We start from the raw sequence: 27,632 nt of genomic DNA on the forward strand, positions 1-27,632 counted from the left end.
CTTCCAGGGTATTAGCTATCCCACCCAATTTTGTTTCATCTGCAAATTTGATCAGTGTTCCCTGCACCTCCTCGTCCAAATCATTAATAAAAATGTTGAAGAGCACTGGGCCCAGGACTGAGCCCTGCGGTACCCCCACTCGTTACCTCCCCTGAGTTTGAGAAGGTTCCATTGATAAGCACTCTTTGAGTCTGATTCTGTAGCCAACTGTGAATCCACCTAATAGTTGTTCCATCTATCCCACTTTTAGCTAGTTTGTTGATCAGAATATCATGTGGCACTTTGTCAAAAGCTTTGCTGAAGTCAAGATATATTATGTCCACAGCATTCCCGCAGTCTATTTACTTGTATTATAAGTTTATAAACTATCATCATTGTCAAATTCTAATGCTCTGAATAATTAATGGGAATTGGATGAGGAGACTATTTTACTTGTACTTTCTTTTAATTAAGAGAAGAAAACATTGCAACGCTATTTCGGTCATTTTGCATGAGACCGAGAGACTTGTAAAACTGTAAATTATCCAAACAATCAGCTAGAGCAGTCTTCTCCAACCTAGTGGTGTCCTCCAGATCAGGTGTGCCCAATTCCCGGGCCACAGACTGGTACTGGTCCGTGGCCTGTTAGGAAGTGGGCCGCGCAGGTGAGCTGCTTTCACTCACCCACTTCTGGGAGCGCTGCCCGCCCGCTCCGGCATCCTGGCTTCACTTCGGCTGGCCCCCACGCAGCTGAAGCGAAGCCAGGACACTAGAGGGGGGGCGCTCTTAGAGCCGCTGTGGGAGAGCGGCTTCCGGGTGCGGTGGCGGGGGTGGGGAGGCTGCCACCGCCGCTGCAGCTCCGCTCCTCCTTCTCGGGGACCAGGTGGGTGTGACCCTGCCCACTGCTGCCGCTTGCAGAAAGGGACCCAGCCTCTTCCCCTGGTCCCACCCCCCGGGGCAGCTCTCTCCGTGGCTCTTCTCCACCCCGGGGTAGGTCCAGGCCGCCCGCCGCAAGGTAGTTCCCGACCATATCTCAGGGAGTGCAGCAACAGCAAGCAGCGGCCTGGCTGCTTGTTTTCTTTTATTTGAACAAAATGAAAAATGTTTCAATTATCATTGAGAGTCTAGCTACATTTCCTGTTTCTAATACAAAAACCAGGTATTAAAGGGGGTTGATTATGTGAAGGCATCCCCTCAACACCCCCCCCCCCCGTGGAAAACCGGTCCCTGGTGCCAAAAAGGTTGGGGACCGCTGCTCCAGATGGTTTGAACTACAACTCCCAACATTCCTGATCACTGACCATATTGGCTAGGACTGAATGTGTTGAAGTCTAAAACAAACAGAGGTTACCAGATTGGAGAAGTCTAAGTTAGAGGAAGTGGGGCATACAGTGATGAGAGAATTTTTGTGAACCCTAATGATAATTAGGGAAATTCCATAATCTTACCAGTCTAGTGTTCCTGAATCAAAACCAGTTCTTTTTTAAATATACAAAAGGGTTTATAGTAACCAATTCTGTGTCTTGTGAAATAAAATGATGTATACGTTAGGCAAACAATGAGTACCTAAGAGTCGGTATGTGCAAAAGTAAATGAACCCCTGTTGCACCAGCTCAATTAAATGGAATAATTAAAATCAGTAATTAGGTAGATCTTCAGGGGTGAGTTTGGGATGCCTCACCCTATAAAAGGATCAGAAACTTTTGTGAGTTTGGTCTTCACCGTACTGTTTGCCATGATCAAAAGACATCTCTGAGGACCTTAGAAAAGCAGTTATTGCTGCTCATTAGTCTAGAAAGGTTTACAAAACTATTTCTAAGGATTTGAGGCTCCACCAATCTATTGTCACGCGGTCTACAAATGGAGAAAGACGAAAACCACAGTCATTCTACCTAGGAGTGGTCATCCTAGCAAAATTTCTCCAAGGACAAAATGGTGCGTAATCCAGGAACTTAAAAAGAATCCTAGAGTAAAATCCAAGGATATGTAGGTCACTCTTGCCTTGGCTAAAGTGAGTGTTCGTGACTCAAAAATCAGAAAAACGCTGAACTAGGATGGTGTTCATGAGAGGATAGCCATGAAGAAACCACTGCTCTCTAACATTGGTGCCCGTTTGAAGTTGGCTAAAGATCACATAAATAATTGCCAGGACTTCTGGAGCAATGTTCTTTGGACAGATGTGTGAAAGGTAGAACTTTCTTGATCTCAATGTGAAGTGTTACGTTTGGCTAAAAACAAACACTGAGTTCAAACAGAAGAACTTCATCCCAGCTGTCAAGCACAGTGGTGGGAATGTGATGGTTTGGGCCTGCTCTGCTGCCTCAGGACCTGGGTGGCTAGCATCATTGACAGAGCCATGAATTCTGCAACATATCAGACGATTCTAGCGGAGAATCTGTCCTGAACTGGAGCTGAACTGAAAGTGGGTCATGCAAAAAGGCAATGATCCTAAACATGCCAGCAGATCTACAAAAGAATGGCTGCAGAAGAAGAAATTCATGCTTTCGAATGGCCTAGTCAAAGTCCAGACCGAAACTCCATGGAAATGTTGTGGCAGGAACTGAAGCGAGCTGTTCATCCAATGAAGCCCTCAAATGTCACTGTGTTGAAGCAGTTCTGTAAGGAGGAATGAGCCAAAATTCCTCAAAACTGATGTGAGAGACTACCAACAGTTATAGGAAATGCTTGAAGTCATTACTGTTCAAGGGGATGCCACCAGGTACTGAATTTAGAGCTTCACATACTTTTTCACACATGGATATTGAATGTTGAATCAGTTGTGGATAAATAAAAGTTGAAAGAGGCATGTTTGTGTGTCATTTGCTTAATTGAATTAACTATTGTGTATCTAGGATTATGGGATTTGATTAAGATCTAATAACCTTTTAGGTTGGAAATATATGACAATCCTAAGGCTTCCACAAACTTTTTCTCACCTGTGTATATTTTGGATATTCTGAGTCTAATTTTAAAGTCTGGTTTTAACTTACATATTTCTGTGCATCCTGGAAGCCACAAATGTCTCTCCTGATAGCAATCCTCGTGTCATCCTAATTTTTCAAACCGGTCCTGCATAGTAATATCTATTTATGCAATATGAACAACTTTTGCCAGAAACAGTGCCTTTCCTGTTTTGCCTTCAAACAACCTCCCTCTGGAATTGAGGAATGGTTTCTAATTTGAAAAGGCTTTAGAACATTTCTTCCTAGAGTGTCTTTTCTGATACATTTTCTTTTTACCTTATTTGTTCTCCCTGCCCCATTCTCACCCTGTTTCATGCCATTTTGAACACATGCTGGAAAAGTAGGATATAAGGCTTGAATCAAATGGCATCAATCCACCAGGAATGGAAACTGCCAGCAGAATGGATTTCCTAAATCTGCCTTTGAGGATTGGGATTAGATTTAAACCTAATTTTTGAAGTAAAAGTATTACAATTTTCCAGTCTTCCCTCTCCCCCCAATACTCTAAGTCTATTGGGATCTTATTTATGCTTATTTGACTTATACTAGTCAAATAAAACAAAGAAGTACACTATATTAATTTTAAAGTCAAACTGAAATTATTTGATTAGGTAAGTATAGTCTTATGCATGCCTAGTCAGAAGCAAGTCCTAGTGAGTTTAATGGGTTTTATTCCCATGTAACTGGGTATAGGATTGTAGTCTTAATGTGGTTTAAATGTTAAATTTAAATGAATTAAAAGTTTTACTTGAAAGTTATTTTTATGATAAGACATGACAATTCAATAGCATGCACTCTATCATTATTTTCATAAAAGACAGGCACTGAAAACGGTTAACATATTAAATGTAGCATGTCCAAATATCTGATATTAGAAAGATATTTATCTGAGACTAATTATGAGGCTGGAACATGAAAAGAGATGGTGAGAAAAAATACAACTTTGAAACTGCCTAATTTACTAGTATTTGTAAACATTCAATATGCTATTAATTAATTATATGAAACACTGATTTTTTTGAAATGGAAACTTCAGTGGAAATATATATAGCAGTAGATTTTTTTCTGGCCCATATTGCTGAGTACAGGTTGAATTAAATTGGACTTTTGGTAATGGTAAATGCAGTAACCAATTATGGTAGCACGAAACAGAAGTGGATTCATATATGAACTTTATTATGATATGTGTAAATACATAATGAATCTGGGAAAGAAATATTGATTTAGAAGTTTTATGATTGTTTCTTTTTCTTTTCTAATATAAGATTACTCTGGGGAGAAAAAGTTCTGGTATGTGGTAAGGGTTGTACCTAACCTTGTCTGTCTGCTAGTGAAATGGAAACTACTGGTGGAATGGATTTTCTCTCCTCTCTGCAGCCCCTCTCATGCCCCTGAATCTACACAGATGATTGGGGGGTTGCATGGGGGAGGAGTACAAGAGGAAGTCTCACTGTGCAAGTGGAGGTCTGCTTGCACAACATTGGTTTTAAGTACTTACTTTTGAAGTCAAACTGCAGCTAACTTCGTTCGGTTCAAATATTACGATGTTTGGGGGCAGAGAACCGTTAAAGATTTGTCTTCTCCTCATTCCAGTGGTATGTGCTAATTAGTGGCGACTATAAAATTGTATATATGAAATAGCGATTTTCTTAAAAAAGAGATAATGGGGTATGTGGAGGATTTTAGATTTTTGAATGAGAGAAACCTCCTTATAGAGGTGAAGCTTGTGGCTATGAGGAACATGGCTTTTTCATTGGTGGCAACTGTTTTCTGGAACTGCCTCCCTAAATGTGATTGGTAAAAACTTCATTTTTAAACAATTGAGCATGCTGCTGTGGAGTTTATTTTATTTTTATTGGTTTTTAATGGTTTTGATAACTCCAACTCTTTAAATGTGACTCATCTTGAGGACCTGAATAGACCCCAAAAATAGAACCTATATTTTTCACTTAATTTATTATCCACATTAAGATAAAGTATAACACACAAGATACAGTGAGAGGCAGAACAGCTCGAGTCCAAGATGTTGAGAATGAATAGGAGATGGTCATTCTTAGTGAGCTTTCAGATACAAGAAGCTGCCATTATTGGAAGTAGAATGCAGGAAAACGCAGGACAATGAACCTTCATATTATCTGGACAAGCGATGATATTCTTACAAGTGGGACTAGCTACATAATGTTGCAGTATATGGAGTGCTTCTGTTCAGGGTTCCAGACACTCCATTCCATTCCCCTTCCAACTGGTTTTCTTTTCCCCACAAACCAGTCAGCATTGCGTGCCCACTGAATATCTTTAGTCCTCATTAGACCCTTCCCCCCCCCACTTTTTTCTTTTTCCACCTTAGGGTTCCCCCTAAACTTGAGGTTCCCCTGAGCATTCTGATGCTTCTCCCTTGTGTGTAGGTAGTGCATTTTTTGCTGCATAAGAATTGGCACTTGGAGAACTGAGTATGATGGCTTTTTGCAGGGGAAGGGAACATGGCGCTTTTAATGTGTTTTGGACTACAACTCCAATCAGCCCCAGTCAGCATGGGCAATGACCAGGGATTGTAGGAATTGTAGTCCAAAATGAAGGGAGAGAGAAAGCCAGGGATCCCAGTTTACAGACTTTCATAGCTCTAATGATGGGTTTGAAGTTTCAAAGAAAGATTTGGAAGAACAGGCAAAGGGACTGTAGTCTCAAAGAGTGCCATGGTGGGTGGGTGTGCGCACGAATGCAGATTTGCATGTATACAAAAGGGTTGAAAAGCACCTCACTCACTACTTGTACATAGTGATGTGTTAACTTTTGTTTCTAGCTTTCTATTTCTTTTTACCTTAAAATCAGACTGATTTAGCGCCTTAGTTGTTGCCTTCAAATGATTTCTTTCTAATTTCATCAATTTGAAAATATCTTGTCTCGAATTGTTTTTATTACTTTCAGAGGCTGCATTTGGACATAACAATATACAATGGTTTATTATCATGGATTATGAAGCTGGCTTGTTTCTACAAAACATTGTTAAGATTAACCACAGTTTAGGTTTCAGGCATAATGCTGCACAGTGATTGATCAATAATGCAAACAAAAGCTTCCAAGCTCCTTCTCCACAGCTATGCCAGAGGAGGGGTGTAAGGTTTAAATGCATGAGTCCAAGGCTCGGTATAGCTTGTTTCTGTAACTATATACATTATAAATTGTTTTTTATTGGTACTTCCCAAAGCAGCCAGTGTTTTGTATCGCTGTCTTGGTTTCCTTTGTTTGCATGGGCCTTGCTTTTCTCTGTCCTGTTGCTATTAACTTTAACTTCCACGTTCAGTTCAGATTTCGCATCATCATCATTTCTAATACTGATGAACCTTTTTCCTTTTTTTAAAAAAAGATGGCTAATTTAGCCACTTAAAATCTGTTAGAACTGGTACAGATACTCTGTTAGAAATTAGTACTTGTCACATAAGTATGAAGAAAAAGTATTGTTAAATCTCGTTGGCTGGCACATTGAAAAGCTATGCAGGAAGCCCCACTCCTCGTGTCCCCTAAACATCACATTTACAAATATTGGAGGACCTAGGAGATGTACTGTAGTCAGAAGCAGGAATTGTAGAAATCCTGATGCATGCATATAACTGTTTAAGAAGATGCATGGGGATTTTTAGATGGTGGCAATTATTTGCATAGTGTAATGCCGCATCTTCCAGTCCTATTTGTTCTCTGAAGGGGTAGAATTCATTTCAACCCTCCAAGTGATTTTTCTGTGTTGGTTTATGTAAAAGGAACAATTGCCACAGTTTGAGCTAATTGATATATTCTATTTAGTGATTATGTGTGCATCTTTACTGCAGTATATTTTCACTTTTATTGGAAAGGAATCTCATTTAAAAAAAACAGGAACTGACCCATACATTTGTGGGCTTTGCTGCTTGGAATTCTCACATTCTTTGAGGAGTAGCAGAAGGTAATAATTTGAAGTAGCCAGATGTTTCTGACTGAAAATCAATTGTAGTCATTTCAGCATTTGCAATTCAAAAATTTAGAAAATTTACACTACTGGCTATTTTAATTACAGCAATTTTAGGTTGTTGTTTTTGGTTCTTGTCTGTGAGAAGCAGAATTAAACTGGGGAATCTTATCAGGAGAACTATTAGTCCCAGAACTTTCCTTCCATCTTCACCTTCCCTTCTTTGTCTGGTGGCTTCCTGCAAACTAACTGACTCTCTGGAATTGGAGTAGTCCATTATCTTACTATCCTTGTTACAAAAATTGTGGATTACAACCCAATTAAATCAAATAAAAGGCATCCGGATGCAGTTTCAAAAAGAAGGTTTTATTTCCACCATTAGGTACCAAAAATCCCTTGCGCAACGGAGTTCCCTCCCACAGTTCAAAATGAGCGAGAGAGAGATGACGAACAAAGGTTGACCTTTAGTTTTATACAGAAGGCAAAACATCTTACATCTATGATTGGCTATTAGCCCACATCGTCATCCTTAGTGTCATCGGGCATGCTCAGATAGTGAGAGACCCTGTTGACCTTGCAAAACTCCACTATCACATGATTCCCTTAGCAATGAATCCTGGGACATTCCTGCCAAGTATTCCATTGTCTTTAACTAATCCCTGTCCACCACTCCCTCCCTGGTACCCCCCCTTTGCAATGTCCCCATGGACATTCCTGTCCTACCTTGCCTACATGGCAGAAACTTTCCCGCTTCACCTTCCTTCCATCCATCCAATCAGTATTCACTGTCCCTTCCCAAATTCCTGCTGGAGCATGTGGAAAGGAAGGTGAAGAAGAAGCCCCCAGCCCTCAAGATGGCGCCTGACATTCCTTTTGATGGGCGAGCTTCCCACCTCTTATTTCTCTCCCTGGTTTCCCGCTGAGCTGTGGGGAGAAGAAATAAGGTGTGTGTATGTCAGCTGCGCCTGGCGATTTAACCAGCGGCTAGGGCTCGTCCTTTACACCTGAGTAAGCAACCTTACCCAAATAGGTAAATGGGATTTCTCTCTCCTACCTTGGAGTAGAGGGTCTATTCTAGTCATCTAAATCACTTAGAAATCACCCAAGGATGGCATTTTGGGAAAGGGAAATGAGGGATCTTGGAAGAAGGAGGGGAGAGAAGAGTGAAGGGAGTAGTGGGAAATCAGTTATTTTCAACACCCTCCTCCCTATACTCTCTTGAATACTGAAGCCTTTTTAACTTTTTGGAGGGATTTGGTTGTGTTTAAGCCAATTGAGACATACATGCTAGGTTTAGTTTTAGTGCTTGGAACTGAGCCTGGTTTTCAAAACTCAGTGAAGTTAATTTTCCAGAAAAAATTGAATTGGAAAATTCAAATTAGGGTAGCTTGCATCAGAAGTTTTTTTTACTTGCATTGTTAAATTTTCTGATGCTGTAGACCGATCTTTCCTCATGTTTATTTTACCTGTATTTAGTAAACAAAAGTTGTTGTTTTTTTAAAAAAGTATCCAATGTTGTTTTTGTCCCAATGCAGCACAAGTAATTAACCTGAAATATTTGAGGGGGGAAATGAAAGCACTCTTAATGTGATTTAAATGTTAACATTATGTAGATACTTCTATTGGGATATTTGTAAAAATGTAAAGACAATAACATACACAAAATATTTAAATTTGGGGGTGGGGGGAAATGTTCTGAAAACTGTTGATACTCTAAAACATTTTAGCAACCCAAAGAACTGCACATGATATGGAAGCTGCCTTATACTAAATCTATTCCAGTATTATCAACATTGACTGGAGGATTTCAGGCAGGATTCTTTCCTAGTCCTGCCTGGAGCTGCAAAGTATTGAACCACTCATCTATTTTATCAAAAGTTCAACTCGTTCCCACTGAGATTGTTCTGGCAATTTCAGTTTTACTTTCACTTCTGAGTAGTACCATTTCACACTAAGACATATATGTAATTCAGTGACATATATGTTCTCTTACATATTTGTTAGGCGTAATTACCTGTAAAACATTAATTACATCTTTGAAACTGTCAAAGGTTGCCTAATGCTGTATTTTCAGTTGGTATCCATTCATTGTTATTAATGAAACTTATGAAATGGGATTTTTTTCTGTGAAAAAATGTTTACCCTGCATATTAGATTCAGGATCTGCATTCCCTGGGCTGCAGGGGTCCACCCATGGAAGGTGACTCCCCCCCAATTTTCAGACAGCAGGGTCTGGAAGAGCTTCTGTAGGGAGAAGCAAGAAAATCAGCTTTTGCTAGCCCATGCCATGCCAGCTCATGGCTATATTGGATTCAACCTTAGGTTTAATTGAATAACTGATTAAAATATTATCAGTGTTTAAATGTTCCTGTTCCCTTCCCTGTTGAGTGACTAATTGTGCAAAACATCCAAGTATAGGATTTGTTAAGGAACATGGTGAACATAGGGACGAGTGCCTTTACCAGAATAGATTTCCCATGGGGGAGGTAGAGCTCAGGCCTACCTGGAAGTCATCTCTTGTTTTAAATCCGATCCTCAATTTCATATGTATGTAGGAATAGCTATGGTTGCTCAAAGAAATGTAGTTTGCACATGCTCCAATGCATTCTGTTTTTCCAGGGCTGATCCCTGGCATTGAAAATGTTTCTTGGCTAAGCTTAGTCGTTCCTTGAGACTTGAATACAAATCCCCACTGAACCATGAAAATCACAGAGTAGGCATAGTCAAATTATACTTTGCGTAACATATCTCCCTGAGTTGTATGTTATAATTACCACAGGGATTGTAAAGTACTCTGAAAATTGAAGTGGTCTGTAGAAATCATGTGTATAGCTTAGTGCTACAAAATCTTGACCAAGCTCACTTATTCATAAAACTGGTAACGTTTTCCAATCCCCCACAAAGTGCTTAAAGTAATGTGCAACCCACTCCAAGTTTAAAACCTGGCGTATAATATTAAACATCAGGGAGAAAACCAGTCAGTTATCAGTTCTGAACTAGGTGGACTAATGAACTCACTTGGTATGAGATAGCTTCCTATGATAACAGGTCCCAGCAATTAGTTGAATATCAGTTAATTGTAGACCAAGCTAGTTTGTCACTCAGGTGATGCAGTGAAAAATAGCAGGGACCTAGTATGCAGGATATCTTGTCTGCAGCCCAGAAAACCTTAGTATCTAGGATACCTGCATTGAAGTTTTGCATTAATTATTTGAGTAATTTCACTTATTGATAGCTTTGTTTGTGACCTTATGCTATGTTTATGGGTATTTAATTCTGTATCCCGGATTCCTTATGAGGGCTTGCCTATGTGGCCTCTACTCTTCTGCCTGTGGCCTAATATATAACTTGCTCCTACAAATGGTGTGCTTATCTTACATGTGTTGTATTATTTATTTATTTATTTATTACATTTCTATACTGCCCAATAGCCGGAGCTCTCTGAGCGGTTCACAAAAATTAAAAACATTCAAAGTATAAAACAACAGTATAAAACCATAATATAAAATACAATATAAAAACTCAACCAGATAAAAACAGCAGCAATGCAAAATTACAAATTTAAAACACCAAGTTAAAATTTATTTATAGACTGTTAAAACGCAGGGAGAATAAAAAGATCTTCACCTGGCGTCTAAAAGCATATCATGTAGGTGCCACGCGAACCTCCTTAGGGAGCTCATTCCACAGCCGGGGTGCCACAGCAGAGAAGGGCCTCCTGCTGGTAGCCACCTGCCTCACTTCCTTTGGCAGGGGCTCGCAGAGAAGGATGACCTTAGGGTCCGTGCAGGTACGTATGGGAGGAGGCGTTCCTTCAGATAGCCTGGCCCCAAGCCGTTTAGGGCTTTAAATGTTAATACCAGCACTTTGAATCGGGCCCGGACCTGGACTGGCAGCCAATGAAGCTGGAAAAGGACTGGCGTAATGTGGTATCGTCGGCCAGTCCCTGTTAGTAACCATGCTGCCCTGTTTTGTACTAGTTGAAGTTTCCGGACCGTTTTCAAAGGCAGCCCCACGTGTAACGCATTGCAGTAATCCAAACGAGAGGTTATCAGAGCATGGTATTAGAGTTATCCAAGTGGAGTTACTCTTCAGGTTAAGACAACTGTTAAGTTACTTACGAATTTATAAATTTTATCTTCAACCTGCATAGAAAAAAAATCAAAGATAAGTGGGTGTATGGAGGCAAGTTGTAAGCAAGCACAATATAAGAAACTGTAAAATGTATTTCATGTGCTGTGTAAGTAGTACTTCAGATGGGTTCCTTATTTATCTATTTAACATATTTCCCCCTGCTCTTTAGCTGAAAAGCTTACATAAATTCAGTTAAAAATAGTTATATTGCAAAACAACAACAACAAGCCCCCGTCCACCCACAAGACAATCCCTGCTTACAGATTTAATCTAAAAGTTATAATACAAAGAAAAAAGGGTGAGGGTGGAAAAGGAAAACCAGAATTCAGGCACCAGTTATTATTACATATGTAGCTCTTTATAAGGAACAGTTGGGATGGAAATAGTTTGGGGAGAAGAGGAGCCAAAAGCAGCTGGTTTTTCAGTAGAGCCAATAGAGTGTTCTTGCCTCCCATCTCCCTTTTCTGTAGCCAGGTGACAGTAAGTAACTCTCATGCTTTGGGGGGTGTATTCGTGAATTTGTACATTTGTCTTAAAAGCATTTTTTTAAATATTGTAGAATGTCTTTATGTTTAATAAAGTCAATTAGCTGAACAGTATGAGCCATTTTCTGAGGGTGGGGGAATTATTTATTTATTTATTTATTTATTATTTAAAATATTTATATCCCGCCCTATATTACTAAGATCTCAGGGCGGCGTACAGATAAAAACATACAGTATAAAACAATAAATATACACAGTTAAAAACAAATTAAACCATGATCCAAGTTAAAACAATATATAATTTAAAAGCAATAGATGCAGTTAAAACAATGTGCCAGTCAATTTAACCATCAAAGGCTTTGTTAAAAAGCCATGTTTTTACTTGGTGTCGAAATGAAATCAATGTTGGTGCCAATCGGGCCTCCAAGGGGAGAGCATTCCACAGTTGGGGTGCCACCACAGAGAAAGCAGCAAAATTAAATTAGCAGCAAAATTTAATTTCCCTGTTGTTCTATAATAGTTAGGATATATGCAGAACTTTACAGAGGAATGGGGAACCTGTGGCCCTCCAGAAAATGTTGAATTTCAATTCCTATCAGGCCTAGACATAATGGCCAGTGGTCAGGGACAATGGGGTTGTAGTCCAACAGCATCTGGAGGGCCATAGCTTCTCTACCCCTGTTTTAGTGTTGAAAGAGGTTTATTTTGTAGATAATTTCGATACCTCCTAACTTTAGAAACACACAAAGTTTGACCAAATCACTGACGGTTAGATTCCTGCAATATCCTTGACATCTAAAGCAGCAACAAGAGAAACTGAATGTTTGTTTCAGGTTTGAAGATAACAGTCACACTGATTGGATCACCTATAGTTCAATGCAAAAACAACAATTCTTTAGTTTTATTACACTGGATTTTTCTGAAATTTGACTAGATTATACTCCTAACCACTAGTCATCCCACCTTTCTCATGGGAGGGTCTCCATATTTTGTAAAATTGAAGTATGTTTCATGAAGGATAAGGCTATGAACGGCTACTAATCATGATGGCAATATGCTATCTCCACTACCAGAGGCATTCTGGCTCTGTATACTAGTTACTGGGGAACATGAGCACTCATGATCTTTGGCAACGGGTTTGCCACTGTGTGAACAGAATGCTGTTCTGGTCCAGCACGGCCTTTCTTATATTCTTATGTTTGCTCATGGTTCATGTTGATAACCTCTGATTTTTCTGTGAACAGCAAAAGTAGTACTTTCTTTGTGTTTAATAGACATCCTTGGTCACTTAGTGTGCTGTAAGGGAAGCAACTGCTTCCTTCCTCACTGCATCCTACACAGAGATAGGATACTTTGCTGCTCACCTAAAGTGGTCTCTTATGGTGATTTGATATATCACTACTTGATGTTTCAGTTTTGCAGAACATGTTGAAATGATATGTATAACTAACGGGGAAAAGCTTCTCATCCGGTAGCCATATGCTAAGTATTTCTCCCAACAGTGAGATTTAAAGTGGGACATGAAAAATGTATTATTGCCAATAATGCGAATTGGCTCTTAGTAGTATCAAGTTTCTTTCTTACAAATACCTACTCAAGTCATACATGTGCATCAGTGCAGTTGTATATGTGATCAGCAGTTGAGAAGATGGATGCTAATTAAGCACTTCTCCTTTAGTCTGGTTGACTGTATGTACTAGTAAGCGGGGTACTTTACCACTTCCATTTTAATCACAGAGTAATGTTTAGAGTGTGGTCTAATCCTGGAAACAGTGTATTGTTAAAAATTATATTGGTATGCTGTGACATTGTAGTGATCGTACTCTGGTGTTGCAGTAAGGGATATGTGTGACATATGGTGCAGTTCATTCTTCAGTAGAAAACTCCTTTATAATGATGGCATGTATTAAGTAATGTTTTTTAATACATGCCATCATTTATATTCCAAATAGGATATTCAGTGGAGAAAGAGAGTTCAAAGTAAATTTATATGGTTTTCGCATTTTAAATTAACTACTGTGAACCTTATTGAAATAGGCATGATGCAGTATTTCTTCAGTTTGTATTTTGCAGACTGCATTTGCTTTCTGAGTATCTAATTAGCATATCTAGGAACTGAAACAGATTCTGACTCTTCCTTATTTATTTTAAATGGATTTGATCAAGTTATTTTTTTACTGATCTGGAGGTTTTAAAATGTAAATTCATCATACTAATTTAGGGAATCAGGATGGAATATAGCTTCAGTGACATGTAAGTGGGACCTACAATGTTTGCCAATATCACTCACCGTCTTTCTGGTAAGCAAGCCGAAGCTCACATCGCTGAGCTGGGCTGGAGGGGATCAGGATGACCCTGGCCTCTTTCCAAGCCCCAAAAATGGATGGCAGCTTGCCTGTGTCTGCTGAGGTCTTGGGAGTTTCAACAACCCAACAGGCTCTTAGCCTCCACCTCCCCTCGCTGACTTTGACCAGGAATGAGGGGCTGTAGACATGCTTTGGTTTGTCACTGATGTTGTGCTATGCTTCAAAGATGCAGCACAATGCCCCATAGCCGAAGCTCTCTGGGCGGTTTACAAAAGTTAAAAACAGTGAACATTAAAAAGTATACAAAATTTAAAACCATCAAAAACATAAACGGTATAAAAACAACTGTGCTGACAGATTTTTTTCAACATCTGGGGACCGGCAACAAAATGTTGCAGTGTAGATTGCTGATGTTCAGAAATCCAGCCAGCCAGACATGTCCTTTTCCCAAGATGCTCCCTTCCATTCTGTTCCCTCCCCCAAGTTTTCTGTTTTGTTCCTTCAACTGTCTGCCACCATTCTGTACTGACAGAACATGTTCAGTCCTCCTTTACAGTTTCTCCTCCTTTACAGTGTTTTCATACCTATATCTATATCCTTCAGTTCTGCAAGCCTTGGGACTGATATGTATTTTTATTTACTTATTAAATTTCTATACTGGCTAATAGCCAGAGCAGGGTCGTTTACAAAATACCCCTCTCTCATGTGTGGATGGTGCTGATTTGGCTACACAAGGACCCATATTTAGAGAATGAGTTTGCTATTTGTTTGTAGAATGGAAGCCATGTTACTTTTGTTAAACACCTGTAAAACATCATTCTAATGAAGAACTTCATATGAATCTTGATTGGTATTGAAGAAATCTTGAATTTGGAATAATTATGAGCTGTAACCACAGCCCTATTCAGTTGTTACTTGAACTAGTATTACTTATCACATGAATAGGAATGGGGCCACACCAAGTAGCTCCACCACCTGATATCACATCACAATGTGACTCTTCCAGATCTGGGTCTCAATTGGTCTGAGTGGTTTAGGCTGTCCCTGTTACCAGTCCAATGCTAGTGGCTTTACACTAGAAGTCATGGGAAAAAATATTTCATGCCACCCATTCCTTGGAGGCTAGACAATCCATAAAGAGTCCAAAGGAGGATTGTGGCTTCCTGTTTAAACATCTGGTCCTGAACTCTGTAATTGTGCAGGCTGTTCAAGAGACTTTGCAGGAAAGCATTTCCCCTGGTCACTAGCAATTGGGTATTGGCCACAATTCCCATATTACTACTAAATTCTCTTCATTTTTCTCTGGCAGTGTGTTTTTCTACCCACTATCTCCTTGCATAACATTACATTATTTGTACATACTACCAAAAGAATTAGGTTTTTTGCTGAATTTTATTTGGGTTCCCTCCACCCCACGCACCCCAAATGATAAAATTATGTGGCTACTGAGCATGTTCAATCCCCATCAAACTCACTTTTTTTGGATGGGATTGTCTCTGTAGTTTTTTAAAAAAGATTTTTGTACTTCTGCAAAACTTTGGATTTCTCCCCAAATGTACCTCTTATTTTGGCTACATTGCCATTGATGCTCTTTGCTACTAGAAAGGTGTGATTGACAATTTGAGAGGGGGGGGGGGAAGAAAGGAAACCCTTTCAGTTTCTTCAAGAAACCTTAACTGATAGGGATAAAATCAAATATGAATATATGTTCACTCTTAGGTCTTTTGTTTTGATTGCTTCTGCATTCCAATTTTAATCAATGGTTATAAAAAATGTGGCAGGAGCATGTTGACGCATTCTTTTGATTTCTCAGGAAAAACATGAAGAATTCTCTTAAATTGTTAGTGATGGCCTAGTTTAAAGGGACTGCTTTTACCTTAATTCAGATTATGTCCCAATTGGATTGTAATTATTGTGGCATTTGCTTTGGGCATATGTACAACAAAAATACTCCTTGGTGTATAGTAGATGTAAGAAGAGGATAGGGTTTGCTAAAAAAAAAAAAATCTGTTAGCTGACAAATACAGCCAACAGATATTCAAATACAGCTATTGGCTATTTACCTATACTTTACTGCATCTAATTAGAATCCTGTCTGATTTCTAGAATTTATTTTTTAGGGAGCTTATTGTTTTTGCACTTGATTTTCAAATATAGAAATACAGTAAATCAACACATGTTTTTGGATAAAAAAACCAAGAGTGAAAGGAAAAAAGCCATTAGTACTTTTCCAGGAATACTTGCACCAGAGCTCACAATGAGCTAAAACAGGTAGATTCAGTAGCGGTTATAATGCTTTTACTTGTGCAAGGACTTGTACAACCTCTCGTGTAACATGAGAATTGGTTGGATCTAGGCTTGGAAACAGACCTATTGAAATGACTGGTCTTATTTTTTTCAGTTGGTCTATTCTAAACATGACTAAGTCTGGATCCAACCCAACGTCTTTGGATTTAGTTTCACTTTTCTTTTGTAGTCTTCCAGTGCAAGGCATTACACAGCTCTTCTATGAACAGAAGATGGCATTTCTGTTTGGTAACAGCACCTTTGAATCCAATTCCATCCTTAATTTCAAATTAATATATTTGTTAGATTAATTAATTGTGTTAACAGTTCAAATTTTGCCACTGCCTTGACCTCTTTAGGTGTTCAAGCCATTACCTCTTCGCTTCAGTCCCCATCTGTAATATGGGGGTGATAATATCGACTTAGCTTGTGGGGTTGTTAGAAAAATTACTGAATGTTGTGAAGTGTTCTGAACATTTTAGAGCACAAAATAAATAGTAAGATTTATTAATATGAAATATACTAAATATTTTTAGTCAATTTGGATTCATATATTAGCACATCATGATACTGTGAATTTGATATTGCTCTTTCAGTGATTAAAATTACAACTCAAAAAATCATGAATGTTTTAAAAATGATGAGGCTTGAAAGAAAATCAGTCTATGTTTATTTTGATGCGGGGGTTGTTGTTTTTAAACTGTTTTCTTCACAAGAAACTATAGGAAAAGTGTTTGAAGTGTCAAATATTGCTCATCTTCTTTTTCAGAATAGTTTGTGTCCTATAAATAGTACTGTGCAAAAGTCTTAGGCTGCCCAAGAAAATTATGTTTAAAGTTATTTAACTGAGCATTAAGTGTTTATTTGCTCAAAAAAATGCTATATAACATTAGTAGAATAAATACAAATAATTAATACAATTAAAAAGTTATAAACCAGCACACCAGAACAAATTAATTAGGTATCGATTAGCTGAACCAGGTGCGCTGGTGGTGGAATTTAACAAATACAGTACATGGAATGGCTGGGTTGTCTTGAGGGGAAGTTTGGAAATGACTAAGCTAATGCAGTTTGACAGACATAAAATCATAGTTTTGTATCAACAAGGCAATTCTCAGCGAGCAATAGCCTGCCTAACCGGATTTTCAAGCTTTGGTGTTCAAGTTGTCATAAAGGAATTTGAAGAAACTTGGCAAGTTGAAGACAGAAAATGGATTGGAAGACCAAAAAAGCTGTCTGCATCTGGTGAACAGTACTTAATAGAAAGTTCTCCATCACTACTGCATGCTACTCCTCCGAACTATGTGCATTAAGGGTAGACCTCCCTTATCTCATCTTCCACAAAGACTTCCACCCTAAGGCCATCTTCGCTTTTCATGTAAATCAGGATATTGTCCGCTAGAAAGTACCATGCATTCCCTAGATGTACATCGGGCTCATGCCTTCTACAAAAATAGAACAGAGCCTTTCAGGAATACACTGAAGCTATTTGTTTGCCATGGAGGAAAACATAAGGGGCTTCCTGTTTCCTCCAAAAGACTCTCCGCATGGATAGTTCAAGCCATTCATTTGGCATACAAGATAGCTGGACGAGACCTCCCAGGTCAGATTAAGGCACACTCAACTCGAGCAGTGTCAACTTTGACAGCCTTTACTAGAGGGGTATCTATTCCAGACCTGTGCAAGGTGACATGGTCGAACCCATCAACTTTTGTCTCCCACCACTGCTTGAACATCAGGGCACGAAAAGATTGCCAATTCGGGCTAGCTGTCTTATCCGCCATATTACAGTAATGTTCTTAGCCAACACCAGTAAGGGCAGAAAGTTTGCAACTTGCTCATATGTATGATGCACAGAGATCACGATGGAGCAATGCAGGTGGCTTACCTGTAACTGTAGTTCTCCGAGTGGTCATCTGTGCATTCACACAACCCACCCACCATCCCCGCTTCCGTGTTATTACTTGACTTCCGTACTGGAGCGGATACATGTTAATTGCTCTCCTTGGTACTGAGCCATGTACACGGTCTCAAGGAACTGAGGAGCTGGGCAGGAACCACTCCAAGCATGCGCATTGTGTTGGTGCTGGAAGGGTTCCCACCGAAAGCGATCCTCAGCTATAGAAAATTACCGATTGTTACACTGAGCATCGACAACGCCCATATGTATGAATGCACAGATGACCACTCAGAGAACAACAGTTACAGGTAAGCAACCTGCATAAATCCAGTGAAATGCTTGCTCAACATCTGGTAGAGTCACGTGGCAGATGTTTCGACAGTTAGTGGTACACGTTTCGACTGTGAAAGACGTCTTATAAGAACTGATTTTATAGGGCATGTTGCAGCTGAGAAACCATTATTGCGAAAAGGCAGGCAACAAGCAGAAGAGATTGCAGTACGCGAAAGACCATAAAACATGGAGCAACAACCTGTGGCGTAACGTCTTATGGAGCGATGAATCTAAATCTGAAATCTTTGGTTCATAAAGACGTCAATATGTCAGAAGAAGAGTTAGCGAGAAGTACACTGATGCCTGTCTGCAGCCTTCTGTGAAACATTGTGGTGGCTTTGTCCTGGTCTGGGGGTGCATTTCTGACAGTGCATTTCAGTGTAAGGGATCTGGTCAAGAACATCATCCTTTGCCTTCAGGAAAATGACTGATTGAGACTGATTGGAAAAAAACTTTATCTTTCAGCATGATAACCCCAAACACTTGGCAAACATGAGTAAGGCTACTTAGAGCGGAAATCTGAAGATAGAACTCTCATAGTATTAGACTGGCCACCTCAGAGCCCTGACTTCAACAAAATTGAAGCAGTGTGGGATCACTTGGACAGGGAAAAGAACCAAAAGTAGCCAAAGTCAAAAGAAGAGTTATGGCAAATCCTGCAAGAAGCTTGGAAGAATTTACCATAGGACTACTTGAGCAAAAATACACAGCAGTCTACGAAAGTGAATTGATTCAGTTTTGCATTCTAAGGGAGGCCATAAAAATACTGACTTGTTTTTAAAACGCAAACAGTTTTTGTTACTTTTCTTTGGGTTTACTTCAGTGTTGTATAGTGTTTTTTCAAACAAACGAGTGGCCTAAGACTTTTGCACAGAACTGTATATTAAAATTTAGCAGTAAAATATTGAACTTTGTTTTGTTTTGTTTTAACAGGTAAAATACTATAGACACTTGGCACCAGATCATCTACTCCAAATATGCCATCGACTAGGACCACTTCTAGAGCAAGAAATTCCTCAGAGTGTTCCAGGAGTACAGACATTATTAGGAGCTGGAAGACAGTCCTTGCTTCGCACAAGTAAAAGTATGAATATTTTGCAGAATGGCTTGAACACTTACTTTGTCATGCATTTCTATGCTTATGTTTGTCTTATTTGATATTAAAACAGGCTGCAAACATGTTGTGTGGAAGGGATCTGCTCTTGCTGCGTTGCACTGCGGAAGACCTCCAGAGTCGCCAATAAACTATGGCAGTCCACCTAGTATAGGTAAGCGTCTTACTACACAATGTTGTGTAGTATAGGTAAGCGTCTTACTACACAATGTTGTGTGGAACATTGTGCACACACAACATTTGTTCCTTTGGCAATAAGGTTTGATGTGCACTTGTTCCTGTGTGGTCTGTTACTTCTGCCACTTAAAATTCTTGTATATGTTTTAATCCTCGTGTTCCATATAAATCCATATTTTGGAGCTGTTAAAAGGCTTGAGGAAGGAGTCTTAAGTATCCAAAATAGAACTGACTGGATTGTTCTGTGTGTGTTTTCCAGCCTCTTCTCTCTCCCACGTCCCAACTTTCAGAGACCTGCTAGGCAAATGACTATACTGTACATTGAAAGATTTCTACACTGCCCAAATTCCTGTTCTCCTCTGTGCCACCAGCATGACAAATGCTTCATTCCACATTGGAATTGGAAAATGATTTTCTGATGATTTCTGTCTGCTATTCCTTCTCCCTCATTCTTGTTGCCCATTCGACTACTTAAGTAGCAGCCTCTGTGCACTACAAATTGCCTCCTTTTTTGCAGTCAGTTACTGTGTGAGAAGGTTTTCAGGGGCTTGGATAGGACTTGAAGTTGATATCTTTGCCATCTTGTATGGAAAAATAGCTAAAGAAAAGCCATTATCTATTTCTTCCCCATGTGCCCCTTCCTTGGATTGAATAGCAACAGTGAAAGATTGGGGACACCACTGGTGGTCAACTGCTAAATATTCCAAAAGAGCCTGGAGAAGAATTGGGACAAGCATTGGTTGCCTATTGCTGCATTTGTCTCCTTACTTACACGTCTAGGTCATACTTTCCTCTGTTACTGCAACGTTGATTGGCTCCCCCACAATACCTGCCTCCAGAACCTGGGGACTTGATCACTGTTCCCTATCAGCAAGTATATTCAACAGACACTATACTTAGTTATATGAAGGATTGGAGGAAGGTGCCAGAACCTGATAACCCCTTCAAGCAACTCAGGTTTGATAGCTATGTTGGCCCCTCCCCTCAATTGAAACATTGAGTTGGATCCAATTGTGGCCTTCCGTGGGCAGTCCAGGTCTAGTGGTGGCAGCAGCATGCTCAGCCCCTGCTGCTGGCAACTGCAGTATAGCACTTCTAGGGGCAAGCGCCAAAATCGTTTCACACCTTCTAGAAGAGAGGGTTTCCACTCATTTCAGTGCTTGCCCCTGGAAGTGCTACATTGTGGCCACCAGTGGGCCTGGGCCACCCGCAGAATAACACAAGTGGATACTGCCCTTCCTTTCCACCCTTGATTCATGGGACTTGCAGGCCAAAATATCTGGAGCGCCACTGCTTGACCAGCCCTGTCCTAGGGTTTGTTATGGGACCTGAGAAGGCCTCTATACCCCCATCTTGAGAAGTTTGTTTTCCCCCCTCACCTCAGCTCTTCTAGTTTCTCTCCCAAATGTTGCAGAGGTACTTCAGCGATTTATGTGAAGTCTCTCAAAATCCTCTTTCTCCTCTGCCCTTTATTAGGGTAGTAGAAAGAGGAATAGATTTCTGAGACAATTTCTTCCTGTGTGGAGAAAGTTTCCCAAAGTACCTCAAGATTCCCTGGCACACAACAAAGGGGATAATAACCATATACTCCTAGTTTTAAACTAATCAGGGTTTCTCATTATATCTGAAATTGGAGGACTCTGATACGTTCCATCAAGGCAAGATCAAATTGTGATTTATGATCCCGCCTTGCTTGAAGCAATTTCCAAAGATACCATTCCTCTCACAATGCCTGACCATTGAAGAAGGACCCCTCTGAGCTAGGCATTTGAGTCTGGCCACTTCTCTGAAGAGTTGTGCTAGCTGTTTTTCCAGCCAATGTGGCTCTTCAAAGACCTCACCACCCTGTGGAATGCGGTAGATAAGGATGGGGAAGACAGCTGTGCATGGGCGGAGGAAGCAGACAGGGTGAGCGGCAGGCGGGAGAGGAAGAAGGAGATGGCAGGAGGAGGAGGGAGACAGATGCAGCGGGGGTGGGGAGTGGGGCAACGGCGGCAATGGCAGCCAACAGCAATGGTGGCTGGTGGGGGGTGCATGTTCTTTCTGCCTCAAGCAGCGGGAGAGTTTGGGCTGGTGTTCAGACACAGGCTTATCACGGGTTGTGTATGCAATGCTAAATGATAAGCATTACTTCTAAATGGCACCTTGACTATGAGAAGAACAAATTCACCAGGTAACTTGTTTTTCTCTTGCTGCTGCTTCATTTACTAACAGCTTGGTTCTAATAGCTTTATTTTTATATTCATTTTAGTTATTTTGTATGCCACCTTGAACATTGAGTTTCATAGGCAGGAAATAAATATTTTAAATATCTTTTAAGTACAAGATGCGGTTGAGATGCCGATCTGCCTGTGCTTGAGACCAAATGTGAAAGATAGCCTGTAGTCAGGTAGGCTTCCCAGGTTATTAAGAGTATTGAGGGGAGTTTTCTTTGTTGTTGTTGTTGTTGTTGTTATTAGCATTATTATTAGCATTTCTTGGCAGCCTTTCAGAGCAGAAGCCCTCACAAGGTGGCTTACAACAATGAAATACATAAAATATTAAAAGCAATAAAATATTAAAAGCAATAAGACAGCAATCAAAGCAATAAAACAAGCACAAACAACAATAGCAGCAGCAATAATACTAACAGCAGTAACAATACTCATCATGGGAAGGCCATGGTGAAATAAAATGTTTTTAAGGCCTTCTTGAAAGCCTGCAATGATGGTGCATGGTGGACCTCCGATGGGCGTTTGTTCCAGAGGTTTGGGGCCAATGCAGAGAAGACCCACCTAATTGCTCTCACAGGTGGGCAAATTAGAAGGGCATGTTGAATTCAGATTTGTCTGCACTCAATGGCTCCACTTTAGCAGTGACCTTAAAACCAAGGGTGGCAGCCAAGATGGCAGATACAAACTCCTTAGCTTAAGTTTTCCCTTGGGGCCACATTGTTTAATCCATTCTGATAGACTTTTGAGAACAAGTTAATATTAGGCTTAACATTTATCACAAAGACTTTTAGAAGCCTAAATTGGAAATTTACAAAATGGCAGTCAGTTGAAATTTATTTTGGGGGACATCTGTACAAAAAGCATCATGAAACCAAATTTGTTAGTTGTAGAGCATTACATTTATTTCCAAACATTTTGTACAGGTATAGCTTCCTAAACCTTTATTGGTACATCTTATAACATAGTATTTATTTGTTTGTGAACGTACACCTGAATGATGTACAATATGTTCTTTTTATAGCTGAGACTCTCTTCTCAAGAAAGCTAAATGGAAAATACAGACTTGAACACCTTATTCCAACTGCTGTGTATCAACATATGAAAATGCACAAACGAATTCTTGGACATTTGTCTTCAGTATATTGTGTAACATTTGATCGAACAGGCAGACGGATATTTACTGTAAGTGCAGTTTCATGAAATTTTTTAGATAATAACTTTTGTGTTCTTAAGGAATATGTACTACAATCTTAACTGTCACAGAGCAGGTAGGTTGTGGCAAGATTGCCTATTGTTCACCTAGTTAAATGCAGATTCCTAATCTTTGTACCCCCAAACCAGACTAAATTCTGTAGTATCTGATGGAGAAGGGATTACAGAGACTGAGCAGGCTCTTTTTACTTTGGTCCTTGGGTAGTGGAATGTTATTTCAGGGGTGTTAGAATATATATATCAATGGGCTAGAAGTGGGGTCTGTGGAACATTGTTTAACACTTCTGCAGTCTTACTCTAGGAAGATTGTTATGAAAAATTTTTATTTTTCCTTTCCTTTCATTGGTTTGTTTCTTGGCTGTTGTTCTGTTTCTTTCTCTTGAGTAGATAAGAGGGTAGGGATGTAATTCATGTCTGAAGTTTAGCTGAAAGACAATGGAGAGACCAGCACATCTTAGTTTCCTTCTCCTGGGAGTGGAACATTTGGAGGGTCATCTTACTTTTCTATACCATGGCAGTTTTACACTCCACTTGCCTCTTCATCACCTAGAAATGACCTGGAAGTTAGTGAGGGGGAGCATGCTGGACTTCCTGTGCTTTGCTCCACCTACATAATTGCTGTTTTGTCTCCGTCAGCTGTGGGTTAGGATCCAGTGCAGTGGCTAGCTGAACTCAGTCTGAAACCAGCTTGAGTTCTGTAGTTGAGAGGGACTACTTGGACTACCTTGAGAAGACTATATTACAGTCGTGGGGTGGCTTAAAGGGAGTATTCATTCAGGGGCTGCTAGGATACATCTTGATTCACCTAGAATAGCAGCTTGAATATCCCTCATTCATGGCAATAGTCCTCTGTTTTCTCCTTACCCTGATGGCACCACCTGTCTTTAGTACCCCTTGAAATCATCCATCCTAATCCAGATGGGTCTGGAATCAAAACATACTGCCTATACATGAGGAACTTGAGAAGCAGTACAGTCCATCTTCCTCTGATAGTGGAAGCGATTGCAAGAAAGAATAAAAAAGCTAGAAAGTGTTGCAAATCCTGCCACAAAAGGATAAGGATTGTGGTGGCTGCTGAAGGTGTTTCCTGCTTACTTTTTCCTCACCAGTGAATACAGGAAAGTGCTGGAAGTTGTTTTATTTTAACTTTTACTGAAAAGGATGAAGCCTGCTCTTCTCTAGTATGGGTCTCATTAAATTTGTATACATTTACTTATTAAGAGATTCTGCTGTTGGGTTTAGATTCCAATGAAAGTGATGACTGAATGTAGGCAATCTGACTTTGTCATGTTGCTTTCAAATTACCTGTGCTGGCACTCCTCTATTTTGAGAACTTATCAATCAGCTTTCCCCAACCCGGTTGTCTCAAGTTGTTTTTTACTTCAACTTTCAGGATTCCTGATCATTATTAGCTAAGCTGGATGGGGCTGATAGTAATTGAAGTCCCAAATATCTGGAGGGCACCAGGTTGGAAAAGGCTACTGTAAATGATACTAGTTATAGCAAATTACTGCCTTAACATAATACATTAAATTATCCCCCAAACCTTCTTGGGCAGAAATGCTGGCATTAATGCAGGGGTTGGAATTTGATAAATCTTAAATCTTTAAATGGAGATTTTGTATGAAGTGTGATACATAATTTTAATAAATAAGCATTAAATAAATATTATTGCTGTAGCTTTTCAATAATGTCATTGTCTTGCAGTTTGTTTATCATACACATATGCATATATACACTTTAGTATAGCTGAATGATGTGTATATTTCTATTATTGCAAGCCACCTATGGTTTTCCGGTAGAATTAAGTCAAATTATATTGAACTAGCTTTGTAGAAATTTCCATTTAGTTTCATGTGTCTAGACTTGTCTGATAAGCAAGCTGTAACCCTTTAGCCTCTTTGATTGCTTGGATCCAAAGAACCAAAGGCAGAGTTCTGCTCATGCAATGGACCTTTCCTAATGTATTCCCTTCAACCATTCCCTTGCACCAGAGGCTAGCTAAGTGCTATGTGTTTTAATTGGGGAATACTGGTGATTCATCTGTTTTTAGGGTTCTGATGATTGTCTTGTGAAAATCTGGGCAACGGATGATGGAAGGTTGCTTGCCACTTTAAGAGGACATGCAGCAGAAATATCAGACATGGCTGTTAACTATGAGAATACCATGATTGCTGCAGGGAGCTGTGACAAGATGATCAGAGTGTGGTGTCTCCGAACATGTGCACCTCTGGCTGTTTTGCAAGGCCACAGTGCATCCATAACATCACTACAGGTAATAGCATGTTTAGAAAGGTCGTTTTACTGTAGGAGATAATAGAAAGTGGATTGAGTAAACATTTTGAACACTATAAGACAAAAAAATATATATATTAAACTGGATGTTTCATATTCTCTTCTTACTTGCAATGCAGTTGGTATCTATGATATTTGACTGAAACAAGGCAAGGCCTTAGACTGATTAGTCAGATGCCTAAGTCTAGACAAATGCATTTATGAATTATTTCTTCAGTGGATTATTTAGCATTCTTGTATTTAAGGTAACAAAAGTTTTAAACATTATGAATGGGGAAAACAGCAGGGAAGAAGTACTTGTGGCTGTATATGAGTGTGTGTGTGAGTGAGAGAGAGAGAATGTGCTTTCTGACAGTTTTACATGTGGCTGATTAACTTTTTATAGAAGTGGTAATTATGATAGAAATTTCAGTTTATACTGAATCATTTGGATCATTTGTTTCCACTGTTGGCTAAAAATAATATGTATATATAAATAGCTTTATTTGTTTTTCAGTTTTCTCCACTATGCAGCGGCTCAAAGCGATACCTTTCTTCAACTGGGGCAGATGGCACAATATGTTTTTGGCTGTGGGATGCTGGCACCCTTAAAATAAAGTTAGTTTTAGTCTCATATAGTCTTAAGCTCACACTATGGAATTTAGAAACATTGCAGTTGCTTTGTGGGTGGCTTTTGGAAGCTAGTTGCTGTTTTGTTTTTGTTTTGCTATTAGTAGCTTCTAATTCACATTGATTTGTGGATACTAGAAAATAGGTAGAAGTTGATACAATAAAACTTACAACAAAATTATATGCATGTCTACTCACCAGTAAGTCCCACTGAGTTCAGTGGGGCTTATCCCCCTGTAGATTGTTATAAGATTGCAGCCTTAGGCACCTTTAAGTCATTGAATTTATAAAAGTAGAAAGGTTTAAATGGCTTTATCCCATTACTACTTTTGAAATGATCCTAAAGCATTTGCATTCTGTTTACTATCTTGCTGATTTCAGTTACAGTATATTTTACCAAAACAAAAGTGAAATCTGAGCTGTATGTTTGATTACACAGAGAACCTCTAACAACTCTGTCAAACACAGCGGGTCGGTTTGCACATCATGATAGCCTACCATTGCTTAATGATAGCCCACTCTGGTTTAATTTATCCATGGGAGCAGTTGCGCCATGCCTGGTGTGTATGACTGCCATCTTTCTATGGCATCCATGGGCGCCCAGCTTGGCATGGTTTATTGTGTTGTGCAAATGTAGGCAGCGGGGATGTTTAAGGGTTAGAGAACCCTAAAATAACCCTCAGTCAACCCCTGTCACCTGAGTTCACCCAGACAAGCCACAGCAAGTGGGCGCCATTCAAATACGGCACCCATGGGCACCTGGTATGATGTGACAGCCCCCATGGATAAACCAAATTACGTTGAGCTATCATATCATGTAAACCAGGTCAGTGAATTAAAGCCTGGTTTTGTGTGTAAAAAATCATTTGGAGGGGGGATATCTTTCTGAAGTCAAGGATTATAAAAACAACACGGTAGGCCATTATGGAATCTTGTAGTATTATATTATTGTGACAAAGTATCCTATTAAACAAACAGTATAGATACAGTCTATGTCTTGGAGAAACACTGTACTACCCAGGAATTACCAGCCCTTTCTTCTGAAGAGTTCTGGGCACTGAGCCCACAATTCAGCACACCTAATAGTGTTTCAGAGACCTTATCTTTAAGTAAGTGATAGGTGTCCTTGCCTATTAATACACCGTACCAAATGGAAATCAGTTAATTTCACAATTTCACCCCCTTCCTCTTGTCTCTAAGGCAGGGGAGGCAAACCTGATGCTTTCCAGATATTTTGGGCTACAACTTCCATAATTAGGGACCATTCTGGCTGGGGTTGGTAGGAGCTGTAGTCCAAAATATCTGGAGTGCACCAAAGTGCTTAGCTCTGTTCTGAGTGAATATAATTTTGTTGTGCAAAAGGCATATAGGCAGCATAGTCATGGGTTTTAGACTTTGCTTGTTGACAGTACCAGTGCTCTGTTTAAATACAAACCAATAGCTTTTAATGTTCTTGTTCAGGAAATATACTAATTATGAAATAGATAACTTCATTTAAATGTTTTAAATTACTTATATAAGTCAATACACCCTGGTTCTTGTTTTCCTATATTTTAGAGAATAGGAAAGGATGGGATTTATTTTGTATGCCCCCAAATACTCAGATGCACATGCCAGGGATCCACAATGTCGCTGCAACTCTATGGCATGTGCGCACTGCTTCTTTAGAGAAATTTCTCTTCCTTC

The 27,632-nt window shown here is 39.7% G+C and overlaps 1 protein-coding gene across 3 annotated transcripts in view; it reads left to right on the top strand.

Moving 5' to 3' along the window:
* The window catches only part of PHIP (pleckstrin homology domain interacting protein), a 110,663-nt gene that overhangs the window by 10,694 nt on the left and 72,337 nt on the right, over positions 1–27,632 (top strand). For all 3 annotated transcript variants that reach the window (XM_063124925.1, XM_063124926.1, XM_063124927.1), the window contains exons 5-9: positions 19,260–19,410; positions 19,496–19,594; positions 22,852–23,012; positions 25,096–25,317; positions 25,834–25,934. In XM_063124925.1, the coding sequence (XP_062980995.1) occupies positions 19,260–19,410; positions 19,496–19,594; positions 22,852–23,012; positions 25,096–25,317; positions 25,834–25,934 (734 nt within the window). The remainder of the gene's footprint in view (positions 1–19,259; positions 19,411–19,495; positions 19,595–22,851; positions 23,013–25,095; positions 25,318–25,833; positions 25,935–27,632) is intronic.

Source organism: Elgaria multicarinata, chromosome 4, assembly GCF_023053635.1.
Source record: "Elgaria multicarinata webbii isolate HBS135686 ecotype San Diego chromosome 4, rElgMul1.1.pri, whole genome shotgun sequence".
NCBI lineage: Eukaryota > Metazoa > Chordata > Lepidosauria > Squamata > Anguidae > Elgaria > Elgaria multicarinata.